A 19,819-nucleotide genomic window follows, 5' to 3' on the forward strand; every position below is an offset into this window, starting at 1 on the left:
AACAATTGTAGAAGAATAAGAATTTTATACAATTTAGTTAAATAATAGAGATTCTAGAATTTAATATTTTAATTTTTATAAACAGAAAATAAATTATATGATCTCTAATTTTAAATTAAAATATTTGATTAAAAGTTAATTAGTAAATTGATAATTAAGTAGTATTTTTTTTAAAGTAATTTTAAGAGATCAAATTAGATTTTAAATTTATATAATATACTTTAATTTTAACCAAACCCCAATTTACCCAAAATTCTTAATTTCACCTTTGTCTTAAATTAAACCCTAATTTCCAAATTAAACCCCAAAGACCCTAGCCCCCTCTAACTTAACCCTAACCACCGCCAATATTTCCCTTCTCTTGACCAAACCCAACAACAGTAGGATAGAAAGAAAGAAACAGAGAGAGAGGGTAGAGAGGGGAGAACGGGAGAGCAGGGGAAGAAGGGGGACCACATCCAGTCATCACCGCCGCGCCGCATCGCATCGCTGCTCCGCCGCCGTTCGCGCTTCTGTCGCCGTCAGAACTGCACGCCACCGCTGGAAGCATCTTCATCGCCGAGTTGCTTCGTCTTCCAGCCTCCATGGTCGCTGTCGCTAGGTTGCCACGAAGAGGGGGATCGGGAAGAGAGGGGAAGTTTGCATCCATTGCTGCTGTTGGAGGGCAGGACCGTCACGGAGAAGGGTTGAGCCGTCGCTGCCGTGCCTCAATCGCCGTCAATTTGCTGCTGCTGTTGTTGTTGGAAGGCGTCATCGTCGCCAGAAAAGGAGAAAACAAGCGAGAGTGACGTCGGAGAATGGGTTTCCATCGTTGCCGGTCCCTGTTGGATTCCACCGTGGAGAAAAGAACGACGTGAGGGAGAGAAGGAGACAGAACCGTGCGAGCCAGAGGAGCCACCGTCCTTGCCGTTGCCGCCACGGTTGCCGGTGAGTCATGCACCGCCATCAGAGTCGAAGAGAGCACCAACCTTCTTCTTCTGGTTTCGATTCTCTTGTTCTTGAACTTGTAAGCTTTAACCCTTACTCTGCTTCCATTTTTGTTTCTTAGTCTTTTCTGTTTTGAGTAAGGAAAACCAATATTTCTGTTTAACACTGCTGCTCTGCCTTCCCTGTTTGCTAGTGGAATTATCATAGGTGATAATATTAATGGTACTAACGAGCTATTAGAGTTGTTGCTGCTGCTGAACCGACAGAGTCACTTCTGAGCTGCCGCAGCCATTGTCGGAGTTCTTAGCTGCCGCCACTGCCATTGGTAAAGAGTATTCTTGCTTTCGATTCCCATCCTTTCAATTTCTAGGGATATGGTTATCACTGCGATGTTATTGCAGCTGCCACTGAGGTTTTTCACCATCACCGGAGCCGCTGTGGGGACAGTTTGGAATTGCTGCCATTGCTTCGTCTCCATGTTTCTCCTTTGTTAAGTAAGCATATCTTTTTCAAAACCTTCACCGCTAGTGTATGTCTACTTTGTTATGAATTTGATAAAGATTCTGAGATGTTGGTAACATAGGTTCGAGTTCCGGTTGTTGTGTGTCGCGCTTAGAGTTGCGGTTGCTGCTACGGATAGTGGATAAAGTTGAGATTACGGCTGCTGCTGTCGCTGGGCGAGGAAAAGGGGTTTTTGACGCATTTTGGTTTGCGAGTTTTGACTTTGAGGTAGGGGTTTTTCTTAAATCTATTTTACATTACAGGGTTGTTATAAATCGATATTAACGCGTAAAATACATTTTTGTGATTTCGTGAGTCTTATGAATTGAATTGAGTTGTTTTGGTTGAATGAATTATTAGTTTGATTGATAAATTGATCGATTGAGAAAGTTGGATATTTGGATTAGTTGATTGATGTTGTTAAAGTGGTTTTTCTTAATTTTGGAAATAGTTTGATTTTAGAAAAGATTTAATAATGAAATTTGATTGATATTAAACCCGATTTGATATCGGAATTTGATTTTAAAATAAATTTGGAAAGGACTTGATATTTGAAAACGGGTTATTTATTGAGAATGATTTGCTATTTTGGAAATGATTCGAAAAGTGTTTGAGGAATGGTTTGGTTTGAAACTGTTTGGGAAGACTGAGAATTCTTAACTATTGATTGATGCTGTTGGTTGAAGTCGGTTTAAATTGCGATTTATAGGATTGGTTGATTGAATTCTGGATTTTGCAATTTCCTTGGATTGAGTGTTGTTGTGATAATGGTTATTGGAAGTGATTTGACTGAGTAACAGGCGTTTGGTTTGGTTTGGTTGGGACCCGAAAAGGGTGGCAGTGTCCAAGTTTTAGAAGAGATGCTGCCAAAATTTTATAAAATTGAAAGTTTTATTTGAAGTAACTAATCAGAAAGATTTGTTTTTAAACATTATATGTTTTAAGATTGATTTATTTATCAAAGAAAGAATTGTGTTTTGAATAGGGATTGTTAATGAACGGGATGGAAAGAAGGATGATGAGGATTGATGAGGAAATATGATTTTTGAATGAATTTGGAAATGAGATTTGGATTGATGAATGATTATGATGTTGAGAATGTTGAGATATGATCTTTGAATTATTCATATGGCTTATGAATTTGAAATATCTGAGATACGAGGTTCCCTGGATTAAGTGCCGTGGTTTGCCACCACGTGTACCAGGTTGAAAACTCGATACTCTGTTGACCCTACGACGTAAGTGTGATCGGGCACTATATAAATTCCCGGGAATGTTACCCCCATTGAGCAATATTGATTATTTGAGAAAAAGCTATGCATAGACTCTTGGAGATGCACGTCGGGGGACAGTCTAAGGACAATTCAGACTTGTCGGGTTGGCTGGATAACCGACAGATGAGCCTCATCAGCCATAGGACAGGCATGCATCATATGCATTTGTGTGCTTTGCTTGGGTTTGAACTTGTTTTGGTTTGCCTAATTGCTAAAATGTTCTTAACTGCTACTTGAACTATTTGCTGTAACTGCTACCTACTTGTGCTTTCTTTGTCTGTCTTGCCTGTGTTTGTCCTGGTGTGCTACATTTGAGAATGAACTTTGGTGCTGAATTAATGATTGTGTTATTTGATTGCGTGGTTGGTTTCTGATTGAGATTTTCTTATAAGAAAGGAAATGTTTTGGATTTCTGACTGATTAAACATTGTTTCTTTGAGAAGGTTTTGAACGATTACCTATAGGTTTTTAAAAGATCCATAAGGCTACGATAATCAGAGTTTGAAAACAGTTTTCTTATTAAATATCTTCTTATGACAACTTTGAAACTTCGTGGTGAGACCGTGTGGTTAGGTTCTCAACCCCCTACAGCTTTACCTTTTCAGGAACCGGATGAAGAAGCATTAAGAAGAGTTGTACTGCGTTTGGTTTATATGTTGTTGTGTTAAATAGATTATTTTCTTCCCTCGTCTTGTTATTACAAGTTTGTAAGAGGGATAGGAGTTGTATGTTTTATATGTATATTATATTATGAGATATTATGTAAGGAGTCTTGTAAATGAATCTATGCCTGCTTGTATTTTTCTTAAGATAAAATATTTATTTCCGGTTTTGAAAGAAATCAGCGATACAGTGTCGAATCACAGGCTCCTATTTTAATATTTAGTATGTAAAGTAGTCGTAATACTTCTTGCTATCAGAGTAGCGCAGCCGGAAGCGTGATTTCTGATAGTGAGGGTGTTACATAATGGTATCAGAGCAGTTCATCCTAATTAGAGCCTTGGGGATGGACTGACCATGCTTCATTGCATTCTCTGAGTGTCTGTCATGTTGTAGGTCTTGTCCAAGTAACAAGAATTAGAATTTTATGCACATGACTGCCTATTAATTAACACTGTTAGCTTACCGTTGCATATCTGTTGATGTTAAGTCTGGCCAACTTAATGTTAATGGCTTATGTGAACAGGGAAGTTAATAGGTTATTATAGGCGAATTGGAATTGATAAGTAATAGGTAACGCTTATCGCGCGGTTTGGGAACGTTAGGGGTTAATTCTCGAGGATATTCTTTTATGTGTCTTGAAAATTCTATTGATGACTTGTAACATTTCTTTCATAGTGTGCCTTGAAAATTCTTACTTGAGATTTCTTTTTGAAAAATAGTTTGATTATTTCTCAATCTTAATTCTTGTTAAAATGCATTCTCGTTTAATCCTAACTGCCTATGTTTACTTAAATTCCTTGGAAGATCTGCTTCTGTCTGTTCAAACTCTTTTTGATTTATGTACTCTTTTATGTGATCTTGAAATTGTTTAATACATCAAAAGGATTTTTGAAATCCTTAAGAAGAAATTTCAACTCAATCCTCTCTTACTTAACTGTACCTGTATCACTCTTTAAATTTTGACAAAAGTGTTTTGAATTTGGCATATCTTTATTCATATGTATTTTTGAAACCATACTTCAAGTTTTCCTTTTAAAACAAAATTTGGAACTCCTTTCAATATCACCGTGATTTCACTATATACACCTAATTGATTAAATACTTAAGTATCTTTTAAGTTTTCTGAGGAATTACTTTTGATCCTTTATTCAATTAAATTTCATTTTTCAAATTTCACATATTTTGTCTTTACCTTAGAAATAGTTTTGGTGAAAAACAACTTGATTTCCTACCAAGCTCACTTTGTTTTTATGCAAATTCTTAATTGATTATGTAAAATACCTTTCAAGATTGTCAAGAAAATATTTCATCCTTAGCTTAGCTAATTTTCATTTCACAAATCTTGTATAATTTAGTTCGACTTGAATTTGTTTTAACATGACACAATATTTACATTTTTATTGACTTTCTTGAATTTTGTAAAGCAATTGCCCTGTTCTCCTCTATAGTTTCTATTGGAGTTCTTTGAAATCAAAATTCTTTCCTATTAGCATTTTGATTCTTCTTTCCGGCATACTTCATGACTTTTAATCATTCTTATTTGTTGGTGAATTCAACCATTCCTTCATATTTTTGTGAACCTTGTACTCCTCTGATTTAGTTTTATTTTATTTTGATTTAATTTACTACTACCCTTCTCTTATACCTCTTAGAGTTCCTAAATTAAATATTTCTTGTTATGATGCGAAATAACTCTTTTCGAAACGTTTTCTCGTGCTTGTACATTATTGCTTAGTTGCAATCTTACACCTCCTTCTGAATTTATGAGAAACATAATTTTGTCACTTATTCTTCTCTTTCTGCGAATTGTATTTCTTTGAATGTACTAGTACTTATCTTAGTGTCACGTGTGGTCCTTAGAGGTAAAAACTGATGTGTTAGCTCTTTAGGGAACGACTGGTAGAAGAGGAGGTTTAAGGTTTTAGTAGCTCGATCGAAAGCTTGTTCGATGTCTTATGCCTAGTTGATCCTGTTTAAACTCCCTTGATTTAAGATCCTTTTCCATATGGCCTGGTCTCTTTATTCTTGAATGTTCTTATGTGATGGCAATGTCGTTTTGAAATGAATTTTTAAAACAAGTTTTAGATTTTCTTCTTAAGAAAGTTAAATCAATTTTTCCTGCTTAAATTGCATCCATAGCTATTCTTTAAATTGACAAAATTATTTTGAAATTGGCATGCACGGTTTTAAATAAAATTTTGAAACCGACTTATAAGAAAATTTTTACTTCAGAATTCTTTTCTAAATAAAGTTTAACTTCTTGTTCCATATTTGTTATAATTTTTATACACGCTTGACTGAATATAAACCTTTAGAATTTTTAAACAAACGTTTGATTTTCTTACAACCTTGCCACGATTTCATTGTATACTTTTATTTAATTGAATACTTAAATGTCTTTTAAGATTTTTGGAAAATTGTTTTGGCCTTAACCCAATTGACTTTCCCTTTTCAAACCACACCTATTTTGTCTTTAACTTGTAAATTATTTTGACAAGAGGCAATTTGATTTCCTTCCGAGTTTTATACCTACTTTTGGTTAAGTAGTGTACCTAACTATTTTTCTCAAATATTTGAGGGAATATTTTTCTCTTAGTCAAATCGATGTTCATTTTCTTTTGAAACTCTACATAATCTATTTCAACATGAAATTGTATTAACGTAATGCCACAAATATACTTTTGTTATTTCTTTTACAAAGTGTTTGATGCGCACTTTTTCTTTGACAAATGTGAAATAGTTTTTGAAATGTTTTTCATTCTCTATGAGCAATTCATTCGAAAGTATTCTTAGTTCTACTCGAGACTTATGAGCCTTGTCCTTGGTCTTAGACATTTTTTTTTCTGTAAATCTCATATTCCTTGATTCGACTTAATTTTGTTTCAAACTACTGCACTACTTTTCCTTTTGTTATTTCTATAAGGTTTTGTTGATTCAGGAATCATTCTTGAGATTGCCAAACTAATTTTCTGTCTGACGCTCTTCATTCCTTATGCATTCCTGACTACTTGTAATTTCAACAACCCTTTCAAGCCCTGGCGGATTTTGTCACTTGTCTTTTTCCAAGGTCTTATATTCTTTTGAATAAACTCGAGGATTGCCTTAGAATCACGTATGACTTTTATGGGTAGCAAACGAAACTTTAGAAATGCCGTTCGTAAATGTGAAAGATGGAGTGGTAAGTATGCAACGTTATGAGGAGTATAACCGTTTGTTCCTCGTAAAAGTTTGCGGATGTTAGGATTGTGATATGTTATGCAGTTGTGAAGTGAGTGATGGAGTTGGGGAGTTGAAGTTTTGAAATGGGTAAGAGATCTGCGAGCGAGCATTATATCCGTTGTGTTATACCAGCCTGCTTTATAACCCTTTTGCCACACAAGCTACCGTTTTGTTTTGTGAACGCCTATCTTCATTTGCACCCTATTTTATTCCTCCAAGCTTTTGTAAAGTTTTGAACATTTATATATGCATACTAAGATTTCATACTTTTTTATAAAGTGTTTAAATAGTAGAGTGCAAAGACTATGTATTACCTTATATATTACTTTAATTTTTGAGGACGAAAATTTTTAAAAGAAGGGTAGGATGTAAGACCCATAATTTTTAAAAAAATATTATTATGAGTTAATTTCAGTTTATTTATTCATTAAAGACTTTATTTTTAGAAATTATTTTATTAAAAGTAATTAAATAAAATTTTTGACAATTAAATTAGAAATTTTACTTAATTTTAAAGTTATTGAATAATTTTCTATATTTAAATTATACAGCTTAACAATTGCAGAAGAATAAGAATTTTATACAATTTAGTTAAATAATAGAGATTCTAGAATTTAATATTTTAATTTTTATAAACAGAAAATAAATTATATGATCTCTAATTTTAAATTAGAATATTTGATTAAAAGTTAATTAGTAAATTGATAATTAAGTAGTATTTTTTTTAAAGTAATTTTAAGAGATCAAATTAGATTTCAAATTTATATAATATACTTTAATTTTAACCAAACCCCAATTTACCCAAAATTCTTAATTTCACCTTTGTCTTAAATTAAACCCTAATTTCCAAATTAAACCCCAAAGACCCTAGCCCCCTCTAACTTAACCCTAACCACCGCCAATATTTCCCTTCTCTTGACCAAACCCAACAACAGTAGGATAGAAAGAAAGAAACAGAGAGAGAGGGTAGAGAGGGGAGAACGGGAGAGCAGGGGAAGAAGGGGGACCACATCCAGTCATCACCGCCGCGCCGCATCGCATCGCTGCTCCGCCGCCGTTCGCGCTTCTGTCGCCGTCAGAACTGCACGCCGCCGCTGGAAGCATCTTCATCGCCGAGTTGCTTCGTCTTCCAGCCTCCATGGTCGCTGTCGCTAGGTTGCCACGAAGAGGGGCATCGGGAAGAGAGGGGAAGTTTGCATCCATTGTTGCTGTTGGAGGGCAGGACCGTCACGGAGAAGGGTTGAGCCGTCGCTGCCGTGCCTCAATCGCCGTCAATTTGCTGCTGCTGTTGTTGTTGGAAGGCGTCGTCGTCGCCAGAAAAGGAGAAAACAAGCGAGAGTGACGTCGGAGAATGGGTTTCCATCGTTGCCGGTCCCTGTTGGATTCCACCGTGGAGAAAAGAACGACGTGAGGGAGAGAAGGAGACAGAACCGTGCGAGCCAGAGGAGCCACCGTCCTTGCCGTTGCCACCACGGTTGCCGGTGAGTCATGCACCGCCATCAGAGTCGAAGAGAGCACCAACCTTCTTCTTCTGGTTTCGATTCTCTTGTTCTTGAACTTGTAAGCTTTAACCCTTACTCAAATATTTCTGTTTAACACTGCTGCTCTGCCTTCCCTGTTTGCTAGTGGAATTATCATAGGTGATAATATTAATGGTACTAACGAGCTATTAGAGTTGTTGCTGCTGCTGAACCGACAGAGTCACTTCTGAGCTGCCGCAGCCATTGTCGGAGTTCTTAGCTGCCGTCACTGCCATTGGTAAAGAGTATTCTTGCTTTCGATTCCCATCCTTTCAATTTCTAGGGATATGGTTATCACTGCGATGTTATTGCAGCTGCCACTGAGGTTTTTCACCATCACCGGAGCCGCTGTGGGGACAGTTTAGAATTGCTGCCATTGCTTCGTCTCCATGTTTCTCCTTTGTTAAGTAAGCATATCTTTTTCAAAACCTTCACCGCTAGTGTATGTCTGCTTTGTTATGAATTTGATAAAGATTCTGAGATGTTGGTAACATAGGTTCGAGTTCCGGTTGTTGTGTGTCGCGCTTAGAGTTGCGGTTGCTGCTACGGATAGTGGATAAAGTTGAGATTACGGCTGCTGCTGTCGCTGGGCGAGGAAAAGGGGTTTTTGACGCATTTTGGTTTGCGAGTTTTGACTTTGAGGTAGGGGTTTTTCTTAAATCTATTTTACATTACAGGGTTGTTATAAATCGATATTAACGCGTAAAATACATTTTTGTGATTTCGTGAGTCTTATGAATTGAATTGAGTTGTTTTGGTTGAATGAATTATTAGTTTGATTGATAAATTGATCGATTGAGAAAGTTGGATATTTGGATTAGTTGATTGATGTTGTTAAAGTGGTTTTTCTTAATTTTGGAAACAGTTTGATTTTAGAAAAGATTTAATAATGAAATTTGATTGATATTAAACCCGATTTGATATCGGAATTTGATTTTAAAATAAATTTGGAAAGGACTTGATATTTGAAAACGGGTTATTTATTGAGAATGATTTGCTATTTTGGAAATGATTCGAAAAGTGTTTGAGGAATGGTTTGGTTTGAAACTGTTTGGGAAGACTGAGAATTCTTAACTATTGATTGATGCTGTTGGTTGAAGTCGGTTTAAATTGCGATTTATAGGATTGGTTGATTGAATTCTGGATTTTGCAATTTCCTTGGATTGAGTGTTGTTGTGATAATGGTTATTGGAAGTGATTTGACTGAGTAACAGGTGTTTGGTTTGGTTTGGTTGGGACCCGAAAAGGGTGGCAGTGTCCAAGTTTTAGAGGAGATGCTTCCAAAATTTTATAAAATTGAAAGTTTTATTTGAAGTAACTAATCAGAAAGATTTGTTTTTAAACATTATATGTTTTAAGATTGATTTATTTATCAAAGAAAGAATTGTGTTTTGAATAGGGATTGTTAATGAACGGGATGGAAAGAAGGATGATGAGGATTGATGAGGAAATATGATTTTTGAATGAATTTGGAAATGAGATTTGGATTGATGAATGATTATGATGTTGAGAATGTTGAGATATGATCTTTGAATTATTCATATGGCTTATGAATTTGAAATATCTGAGATACGAGGTTCCCTGGATTAAGTGCCGTGGTTTGCCACCACGTGTACCAGGTTGAAAACTCGATACTCTGTTGACCCTACGACGTAAGTGTGACCGGGCACTATATAAATTCCCGGGAATGTTACCCCCATTGAGCAATATTGATTATTTGAGAAAAAGCTATGCATAGACTCTTGGGGATGCACGTCGGGGGACAGTCTAAGGACAATTCAGACTTGTCGGGTTGGCTGGATAACCGACAGATGAGCCTCATCAGCCATAGGACAGGCATGCATCATATGCATTTGTGTGCTTTGCTTGGGTTTGAACTTGTTTTGGTTTGCCTAATTGCTAAAATGTTCTTAACTGCTACCTACTTGTGCTTTCTTTGTCTGTCTTGCCTGTGTTTGTCCTGGTGTGCTACATTTGAGAATGAACTTTGGTGCTGAATTAATGATTGTGTTATTTGATTGCGTGGTTGGTTTCTGATTGAGATTTTCTTATAAGAAAGGAAATGTTTTGGATTTCTGACTGATTAAACATTGTTTCTTTGAGAAGGTTTTGAACGATTACCTATAGGTTTTTAAAAGATCCATAAGGCTACGATAATCAGAGTTTGAAAACAGTTTTCTTATTAAATATCTTCTTATGACAACTTTGAAACTTCGTGGTGAGACCGTGTGGTTAGGTTCTCAACCCCCTACAGCTTTACCTTTTCAGGAACTGGATGAAGAAGCATTAAGAAGAGTTGTACTGCGTTTGGTTTATATGTTGTTGTGTTAAATAGATTATTTTCTTCCCTCGTCTTGTTATTACAAGTTTGTAAGAGGGATAGGAGTTGTATGTTTTATATGTATATTATATTATGAGATATTATGTAAGGAGTCTTGTAAATGAATCTATGCCTGCTTGTATTTTTCTTAAGATAAAATATTTATTTCCGGTTTTGAAAGAAATCAGCGATACAGTGTCGAATCACAGGCTCCTATTTTAATATTTAGTATGTAAAGTAGTCGTAATACTTCTTGCTATCAGAGTAGCGCAGCCGGAAGCGTGATTTCTGATAGTGAGGGTGTTACACGTCCCCTCTACGTTTTCTACGTTTATCCAAAAATATTCAAAGTGGAGCATATAATGAGATCGAATTTCCTCAATTTAGGTTCAATTTTGAAAAATTTGTGCCAACTTTGAAGATGCAATTCAAAGATTGGTACTATATTTAAATTTTTTTCTCTTAAGCTTTTTGTATTAAAAATAATTTTATAACATATTGTATTTTTTTCAAAAACTACCGGTCTTTTGATGTATTAATGTAATGCCATTGAAGAGAATAAAAGTCAATTTAATTTGACAATTTTAACAAGAAGATAGTCTGAATTTGTACCGATTCTAACTATTCGATCTTATGATGTTATTTCGGTTGGTTGTTACGAGAATGACTCTAATCTATAGGTATCTAAGGATTAGAATAGATTAAATATTATTTAAATAATTTAGTTCTAATATTGGTAGTTGATTAAATTAGTTTTAGAGAAATTTAAATTGTTGTCTCAATTTATATATTATGACTATTCTTTATGGATATGTTATTTTTAAACTTTTTAATATGATTTTTTTTAAGTTTGTTTTCTTTTTTTATATATGTATCACTTTTTTTTTGTATTTCAAATTAGTAATGCAATTATTAAGAGAAATGTAATTCATCAATAAATTAGAATGATTAAAAGTTTAATTAAGATTAACCAACATCTGTTTTAGACACAAGATTGATTAATTAAGATTAAGGCGTGAAAAAGGAAAAAGAGTCACAATACGTGATTTTGCTTTCTTGCTAATATATAAAAATACGTGAAAGAAAAAAAAATCAAAGTATCACCATTTAAAAAAAATTATTAATCATACATATGAAAAGGGATTGGAAAATGTGCGTAGATATAAAAAATAAAAAATTATTACTCAATTGTAGAATAAAAAATAATCATATATATATATATAATCATAACAAAAAAATAATTAGCATATGTGACTTAAATTTTTATATGTAGAATTAATATATATATATATATATATATATATATATATAAACAAATATTTAGAATTATTTAACAAAATTAATATATATGTATAGATAAATAAAGAAATTATTATAATTTATAAAAATTACATATACGATGACATTAATAATAAAGAATAAAAAATTATTGAATAATTGTAGACTCAACAAAAATTAATTATGATTTAAAAAATTAATTAATATATACGATTTAAATATATTTACATACAATTAATCTACTTAATATACTAAAATTTGGTTTTTTCCCAGCTAATAAAGATGACGTGTCGATCCCTCGTGAGTCCGTTTTTCCTCCAAAATGCATCAAATTTTTCATCTATTCTAAATTATTTTATAAAAAATATCTTTATTATAATTATATTATAATTAATATTTAATAAATAATATATAATTATACCAATTCAAGAACATATCTTCATTATTATTATATCAAATCAATATTTAATGTACTTTTTAATTATCAATTAAAAATATTTTTAATCATTTTAATAATAATAATAATAATAATAATAATAATAATAACAATAATAATAATAATAATAAAATGATCAAATCTTATAATATTAATAACGCACATTAATTTTAAATATTTTTAGTTATTTTAATTATATTAATTATAAAAATATTGATATAATTTTAATTCTTATTAATTATTCAATAATAATAATAATAATAATAATAATAAGTCAATGAGTAATAGCTCAAATGGCATAGACTCCCCATACTCAATTAAGAGGTTGCGGGTTCGAGTCTCCTATCTTTGGTAAAAAAAAAAAAAAAAATAATAATAATAATAATAATAATAAATTGCAATAATAAAATTGAAATTATCACGTGGGTAAAGTAACATCTTAAAATTATAATAATTTATCACTGGTGATCGAAAAAATTATAATAGGGTTAAGTAAAATTATTTTTAGCATTAGCATATAATAATTCTACAAGTTATTTTTTTATTACTTTAACCCGTTATAATTCTATCTTCTTATGATATTTATTTCAAATATTTTTAGTTATTATACCCGTCCATAATAATATATCTCTACCCCCTTTCTATTTCAATATGTGTATATTAAGTATAATATTTTTATTTATTATCCGAGATTTTTCTAATTATGATATGATGCAAAATTACTGTATATAATAAAAAATTATCTTAATAATAAATAATTTACATATTTATTTTTGTTTTACTAAAGTCTATATATAGTGTTTTTCTATGATACATGAATCTAAATTTGAGAGTCAACTCATAATTTTATATTTTTTTTACTACTTCATAGAATAAAAATGTATTCTTCATTTTTTATTTAAGTTGATCTTTTTAAGGTACAATTTATAATTTTTTATAATATTTTTCATATACTCATTCTATTATATTATTCTTTTGATAATTTATTAATTGTTGTTGTTCTAAGTTATTCTTATCGTCTAATATTCCAGTTCGATTGTCTTTTGCCACAATCGTTTACAATGCATCACATCCATGAAATACCTCATCGAGTTGTCTTCAATGGTTCGGGTTCCAACTACATGGATGTAAGTGTTCAAAGAAGGGGCAATAATCTCTACTTTACTGAAGGATGGTTGGATCTACTCACTTATTATGACCAACCTAATAGAATGTGGTTAAAGTTAGCTTTCTTGGGAGGAGCTCGATTTTTGATTGAGGAATTGTTTCCGCGGAACTTTACGGGGGCAAGTTCAAGTTCCATCCCCTCCATGCTTTTTACGTCTGCCCGAGAATCTTTGAATTGGAGCACATAATGAGATTGAATTCCCTCAATTTAAGTTCAATTTTGCTAAATTCGTGACAAACTCGGATATGCAATGTCAACGATTGGTAATATATTTAAATTTTCTTATTTTAAGCTTTTTGTTATTAGAATAATTTTATAACATATTGTGATTTTTTTTTTCAGAAATTACTAACTTTCTTTTGCATGCATGCAATGCCATTGAGGGGAATAAGGGTTAGTTTGGTTTCTCGGTGTGGTAATTCTATACCTTGCCGCATTCCATGGATAGCGGATGATGAAGTTTATTTAATACGAGGATGGTTCAAATTTGCACGAATTCTAAATGTTCAAACTTACGATGTTGTTTCAATTGGTTGTCGTTACGAGAATGACTCTATTCTATACGTGACTAAGGACTATAATAGAATCAATATTGTTTAAATAATTTGGTTTTAATATTAGTATTTGATTAAATTAGTATTAAAAAATTTTAAATTATTGTCTCAAATTATATATTATGAGTATTTTTCGTGAATGTGCTATTTTTAAATATTTTAATAAAATGAAGTATTGTAAGATATATTTAAGTTTATTTTTATCCTTTATTTCTTTAGTTGTATTTTCATTAAATTCGAAAAAAATCTTTACCTAAACGTATAGTAAATCGTTGACCTAAACACAATTAATTTGCCGAAAAAAATAGATTTTATCTAGAAAAAATAATGAAACATGCATCTTTTGATGATACATACAAAGTATAATAGAAATAAAGTAAATATTATGTCATAATAATATCTTTAATTACATTATAATTAACTCATAAATAATGTATGATTATATTATTTTGGAAAAATATTCTCATTATAGTTATATCAAATTAATATTTAATATATTATTAAACTAATTATCAATTAATGATATTTTTATTTAATATATTATTAAATTAATTATCAATTAATGTATCATTTAACTGAATTAATCTAAATATTTAATGAACATAAAGAATAAATTTGTGTTTTGAATATAGTTTCTTTTTGTATTAATATACGTGTGCATGTTACCTCCATATTTATTTTTTAGATCACTCAATTTTCATTAAGCGTAATAGAAACTAAAAAAAATCAATAAATAATTACTTGAGTTTTTCGTTATTCCTATATATAAGCTTTTTTTTATATAAAAATTATATTATATATTAATATATTATTTTTTTTAACTCATTTTTATAAATATTAACATATAATTAATATAGATAACATATATATCAAATAAATATTTTTATTGAATTAATTATAACAACTTATACAAGATAATAATATAGGAATAACTTAATTATAGCAAGAATTTTTATTAAAATAATTTACTAATAATTTAAATATAATTAATATAGTTAAATTGATATAATCGATGTGATTGAGAGTATAGGATAATTATAGCAATTATATCAATTTCAAGCATAAGTAACGTGACTTCATAATAATAATTCACGTGACTAATAACCTATTATGCAATAATAATAATAATAATAATAATAATAATAATAATAATAATAATAATAATAATAATAATAATAATAATAATAATAATTTCGATTTTATATAATTGATATAATTGATATAGTTCTAATCAGTATATAATAATAATAATATTATATGGACATAAGATTAATTAGTTAATTAATTAAATTTAGATTATTGAGTTTTATTTCTCAATCAAATTTTTAATCATTAGTGATTTTATTTTTTATATTTACAGTAAATTTTGACTATAAAAAAATTAGTTTCGATTGTTTCCTATTTTATTTATTTACAATTATAATTAAAATTGATATAATTATAATAAATCTCTATAATTATAGCAATATAAACCTGCTTCATATATAGCAATAATATTATACATATTTATATATATCCTGTTTTATCTTTTTTTTCAAAATTTTGTATGGACAATATAATCTACTATATATACTTAGCAGGTGTCTTTATTTATATAATTTTTTTTAATAGTAGCAAGTATCTCCATTAAAAATCCATATATCCTTTGCAATTAGTGTGTATGTATATATATAAGTCGTATTAGTCAATTGTTTCAATTATTTATCATCTAGAAAATTTATATCTCATTCATATTTCTTTTTCTCTTTACTATTTTCCAAACCTAATGGCTACAAGCTATGATTCTATCAACAGTATTGCCTATAGTAAATTATGTAATGAAAAGGTTTGAAAAATAAAGGTAAGAATTATAAGGTTATGGAAAGTTCCATCTAAATTTGACAAGAGTAAGACAGCTTACCTAGAAATGGTTCTCATGGATGATAAGGTAGGTTCATTATCCTCCATGATTTTTTCAAGTGATGCTAGGTTCAGTTTATAGATATTTTCTGTTCATATTTTAAATTTTTTTGATAAGTAAACTCTTGGACAAATCAACGACAGTGCGATTTAATAGAATTATAACTGCTAATAATCTTCATTTTTTAATTTGTTTTACAGTGTGATAAAATCCATTGTTCAATCAAGAATTATTTAGCAAAGATGTTTGAGAATGCTCTGATCGAGGGGAAGGTGTATATCTTCTCAAATTTTTTGATTGAGGAATCAATCGGAATTTATCTTCCGACTACACATGTGTGTAGAATAACTTTTAAGAAGGAGTCACGCACGTATAGTAAATATGGTCAATGATCGTAGTATTCCTGACAATCATTTCAATTTTCTCGGTCATGCTGATATATTGAGACAAACAAATGAAAAAGCTAACTTATTTGGTACGTAGTTAATTTGTATTATTATTATTATTGTTGTTGTTGTTGTTTTATTTGTCTTTAATTCATGCTTTTAATTCGTTTTTTCTTTTAATTAGATGTTATTGGACTCTTAACCGGAAAAGGAGAACTTATATCATGGTCAAAAGCAGGAAAAAGTGGCCATTACATTGTGGTTAATCTCCATAATTTGCAATATGTGAAGATTTAAAATTTTATAATTAGAATTTGTTTTGTAGCAATTATCTATTCCTATGCAATTTTTTTAATTATATATTATTACTTATTTTTTTTTAATTTTCGCTTTTATTTAGAAATGAGGTAAAAATTAGATGCACACTATGGGATCAATTTGTAACTCAAATACTCAATTATTTACGTGATCACTAAGTAACTGAATACATACTTATTATCCAATTTGCAAAATTCAACAAGAACATTGGTAAGCATATTGATTTAACTTTTTATTTGATATATTTATTTATATTATATTTGTAATCATGTTATAATTGTTTTTAAAAATATTTTTTCAAAATATACTATTCATATTAACATATGATGTATTAAATAAATATTTTAACAGTAACAATATTCTATGAAAAACAATATAGACATATATATCGAATAAATATCTTTATTGAATTAATTATAACAACTGATACAAGATAATAATATAGGAATAACTTAATTATAGCAAGATTTTTTATTAAAATAATTGACTAATAATTTGAATATAATTAATATAGTTAAATTGATATAATCCATGTGATTGAGAGTATATGGCAATTATAACAATTATATCAATTTCAAACATAATTCACGTGACTAATAACCTATTATGCAATAATAATAATAATAATATTCTATGAAAAAAAAATAACGTAAATAAATAGCTCCTTTTGTTTTTTTATTTTTTTTTATTTTTATACTGGACACCGTCCAACTAGAATTTATCTATCCCAAAAATTTACCAACCCACCTAAGTCTAACATAGAATCTAATATTATTCTTTGTGTAATGCAAGCAAAAATGTGAGTCTCAAATACAACATATAACTTTGTATTGATGATCAATACTAATTTGAAAGAAGTTAAAAAATTTAGACAAAGGTTAGCATTTTTGTTGGTTTATTAAGATTACAGTTATATTGTAAGTATAACTGTGTATGGTTGCATCTTCGACATTGTAACGCAAATTTTATTTTGTGTGAATAAAGGATAATGGCTATTGAGACAGGGACACCAACACCAGTTGCACGCATTGAGAAAAGAGCTTCATATTTAGAGGAAGATGATTTTTTGAATAACACTCTGTACAAACCAATTTCTGAGATTAGGGATCTTATAGAGGTTTTTATGTAACTTGATTGCATTCTAAAATTTTCTTATGCCAGACTTTTTTTGGATTGTAATCATTTGGTGACACTGTTTTAATTGATTAAACTATTGAATTTTAGAAAACGGTTTGTGTGACCATTGGAGTAGTGAAGGATTTTTTTCCGAAAAAGTCTTGGTGGTATAAGAGTTGCAATGTTTGTCCTTTGGCTATGAGAGAAGAAAGAGATAGTTACAAATGTTTTAGGTGCAAAGCTGAATCACAGAATTTTACTCCAAGGTGTGCATTATTTGTGAAATAATACTTATTCCAGTTTTTATTAAATGAGATTCGCGATAATATATTTTCTTTATTTATAGGTATTCACTAAATTTAAAGGTTGCTGATGAAGAATCTTATGCATCATTCATCGTGTATGAAACTGTTGGTAGTAAGCATTTAAATATTTCTGCTGCAAAGCTGAGGACAAAACATATAATGATGGTACTAAAAAGATTTCGTATTTATATACTATTTGTGAACATTATAAAAAATGTACTAACATTTTATTGTTGACACTTATTGTTCTTCATCTCAATTCAATATAGGGTGGGAATAGAATTGAGTTCTCTGAAGAGTTAAGTAAATTCAAGAGTAAGACGTTCCTTTTCAAAGTTTCTGTGAAGTTGGAGAACATTAATTCTTTCCAACCGGTTTCTATCACAGTCGTGAAGTTGTGTCACGATGAGACCATAATCAGTTCCTTCAAACAGAAGTACAGTATTGAACAGATATTTTATCTTTAGAGTAGGCACGGTATATATGTAATTTTTTATTATGCTCATGGTGTTTTAAAAATTTCATTAAGATGCCTTTTTCTCTGCAAATTCTGATGTGATAATACTTCCAGCTGATTATTCAGATATGAATAAAGTGAATAACTTTACTAGAAATACATTTTGTCAATTTAATTTTAACAAAATTATTTATCCAATTCATGTTTGCGAAAAAAGGGTATGTGACAACATTAACATTATTAAACCATTCAACTATTGACAAAATATTGAATTAATTGGCAACTTATAATATACATCTCTTATTAACATTGATATGTTTATCCCTTATATTTAAATGATATAAAAAACTCCAACTTCAGATGCACTTTTCTTATAATAAGTTGTGTGGACTCCCTTTGAAAAAAAAAATCTTCTTAGTGCACTGTTCTTCTTAGTGGTTGATGTGTAGCATTCCAAAATAGTCGGTAGACTGTGAATTTAAGTGGTGGTGTTTTGTTTAAGAATGTGTAGTATTGACCACGGAATAATGATTGTTTTGTGTATGGTTTTAGGATAATTCTAAATTTTTTGCAATTTTTTCTAAAGGTTCTGTAAATTTTAGGGTTGAGCTACAACGTTTTCAAAATGCACTTTTTAGAATATTTAAAGATGATGAGCACTTGGAAGATAACTGCACGATGAATGTGGTATATAGAGAAGTTTTTGAGAGCCTATAATAAAAAGGTAATAACAAAATGTCTTACTAAATTTATTTATTTATTAAAATTTATTATTATCAATTAAAAAAATTTAGAAATTCTAGGCGCTAATGGATAAATTCTTATTGTACATTAATAGTTTGAGAATATTAAAATTATCATAAAAATTCGTATTATTTTATTCTCCTAATAAACAATTTTATAATTACGTTAATCATATAATTTAATATACTAACATTGATATAATGTTGTTTCAGGTATATATTTTGCAAGTATTAAGGAATAGCATTGAATTGTTATTCAGTAGGTTTTAATTATTTATTGTTTATTACAAACTTTCTGCATTAGTATTCTCTATTAATTTGTTCTTCATTTTGAGTTAATTTTGATATATTCTTACTTCACAGTAAACCAACATATAAAACTTTGTTGGTGGATTTAAGTATTACTAGATTATTTATGGTCATATTGAGTATATATGTCTGATTTATTGAAAAAAGTAGATTAAATAACTATTTTATAGTTAATACAATTAACACTATATTAAGAAAAGAAAAACAATGCATACAAGTTATTTTTTATTAGTTAAATTATTATAATTGAAATTAATTTTAACACAACAGCTTAAAAATTATAATTTTAATCTTATCACGTGCATGGCACGGGTAATTACACTTGTATATATATATATATATATATATATATATATATATATATATATATATATATATATATATATATATATATAAAATTTAGAATTATTTAAAACAATAAATAT

At 29.9% G+C, this 19,819-nt stretch overlaps 1 protein-coding gene across 1 annotated transcript; it reads left to right on the top strand.

Annotated features, from left to right (window-relative positions):
- The first annotated feature begins 17,452 nt into the window (after positions 1–17,452).
- Positions 17,453–18,352, top strand: LOC107621386 (uncharacterized). Its single transcript, XM_016323409.1, has 4 exons — positions 17,453–17,581; positions 17,689–17,846; positions 17,927–18,050; positions 18,155–18,352. Exons 1-4 carry the CDS (start codon positions 17,453–17,455, stop codon positions 18,350–18,352), a joined length of 609 nt encoding a protein of 202 aa, XP_016178895.1.
- The last annotated feature ends 1,467 nt before the right edge of the window (positions 18,353–19,819 follow it).

Source organism: Arachis ipaensis, chromosome B10 (genome assembly GCF_059453495.1).
Source record: "Arachis ipaensis isolate K30076 ecotype BB chromosome B10, ASM5945349v1, whole genome shotgun sequence".
NCBI lineage: Eukaryota > Viridiplantae > Streptophyta > Magnoliopsida > Fabales > Fabaceae > Arachis > Arachis ipaensis.

Bases quoted from the DNA above. Each gene is read 5' to 3' on its own strand.
- LOC107621386 (XM_016323409.1), top strand. From the start codon at position 17,453: ATGGCTATTGAGACAGGGACACCAACACCAGTTGCACGCATTGAGAAA. The intron at 17,847-17,926 runs GTGTGCATTATT...CTTTATTTATAG, and splicing joins TCACAGAATTTTACTCCAAG to GTATTCACTAAATTTAAAGG. The intron at 18,051-18,154 runs GTACTAAAAAGA...AATTCAATATAG, and splicing joins GGACAAAACATATAATGATG to GGTGGGAATAGAATTGAGTT.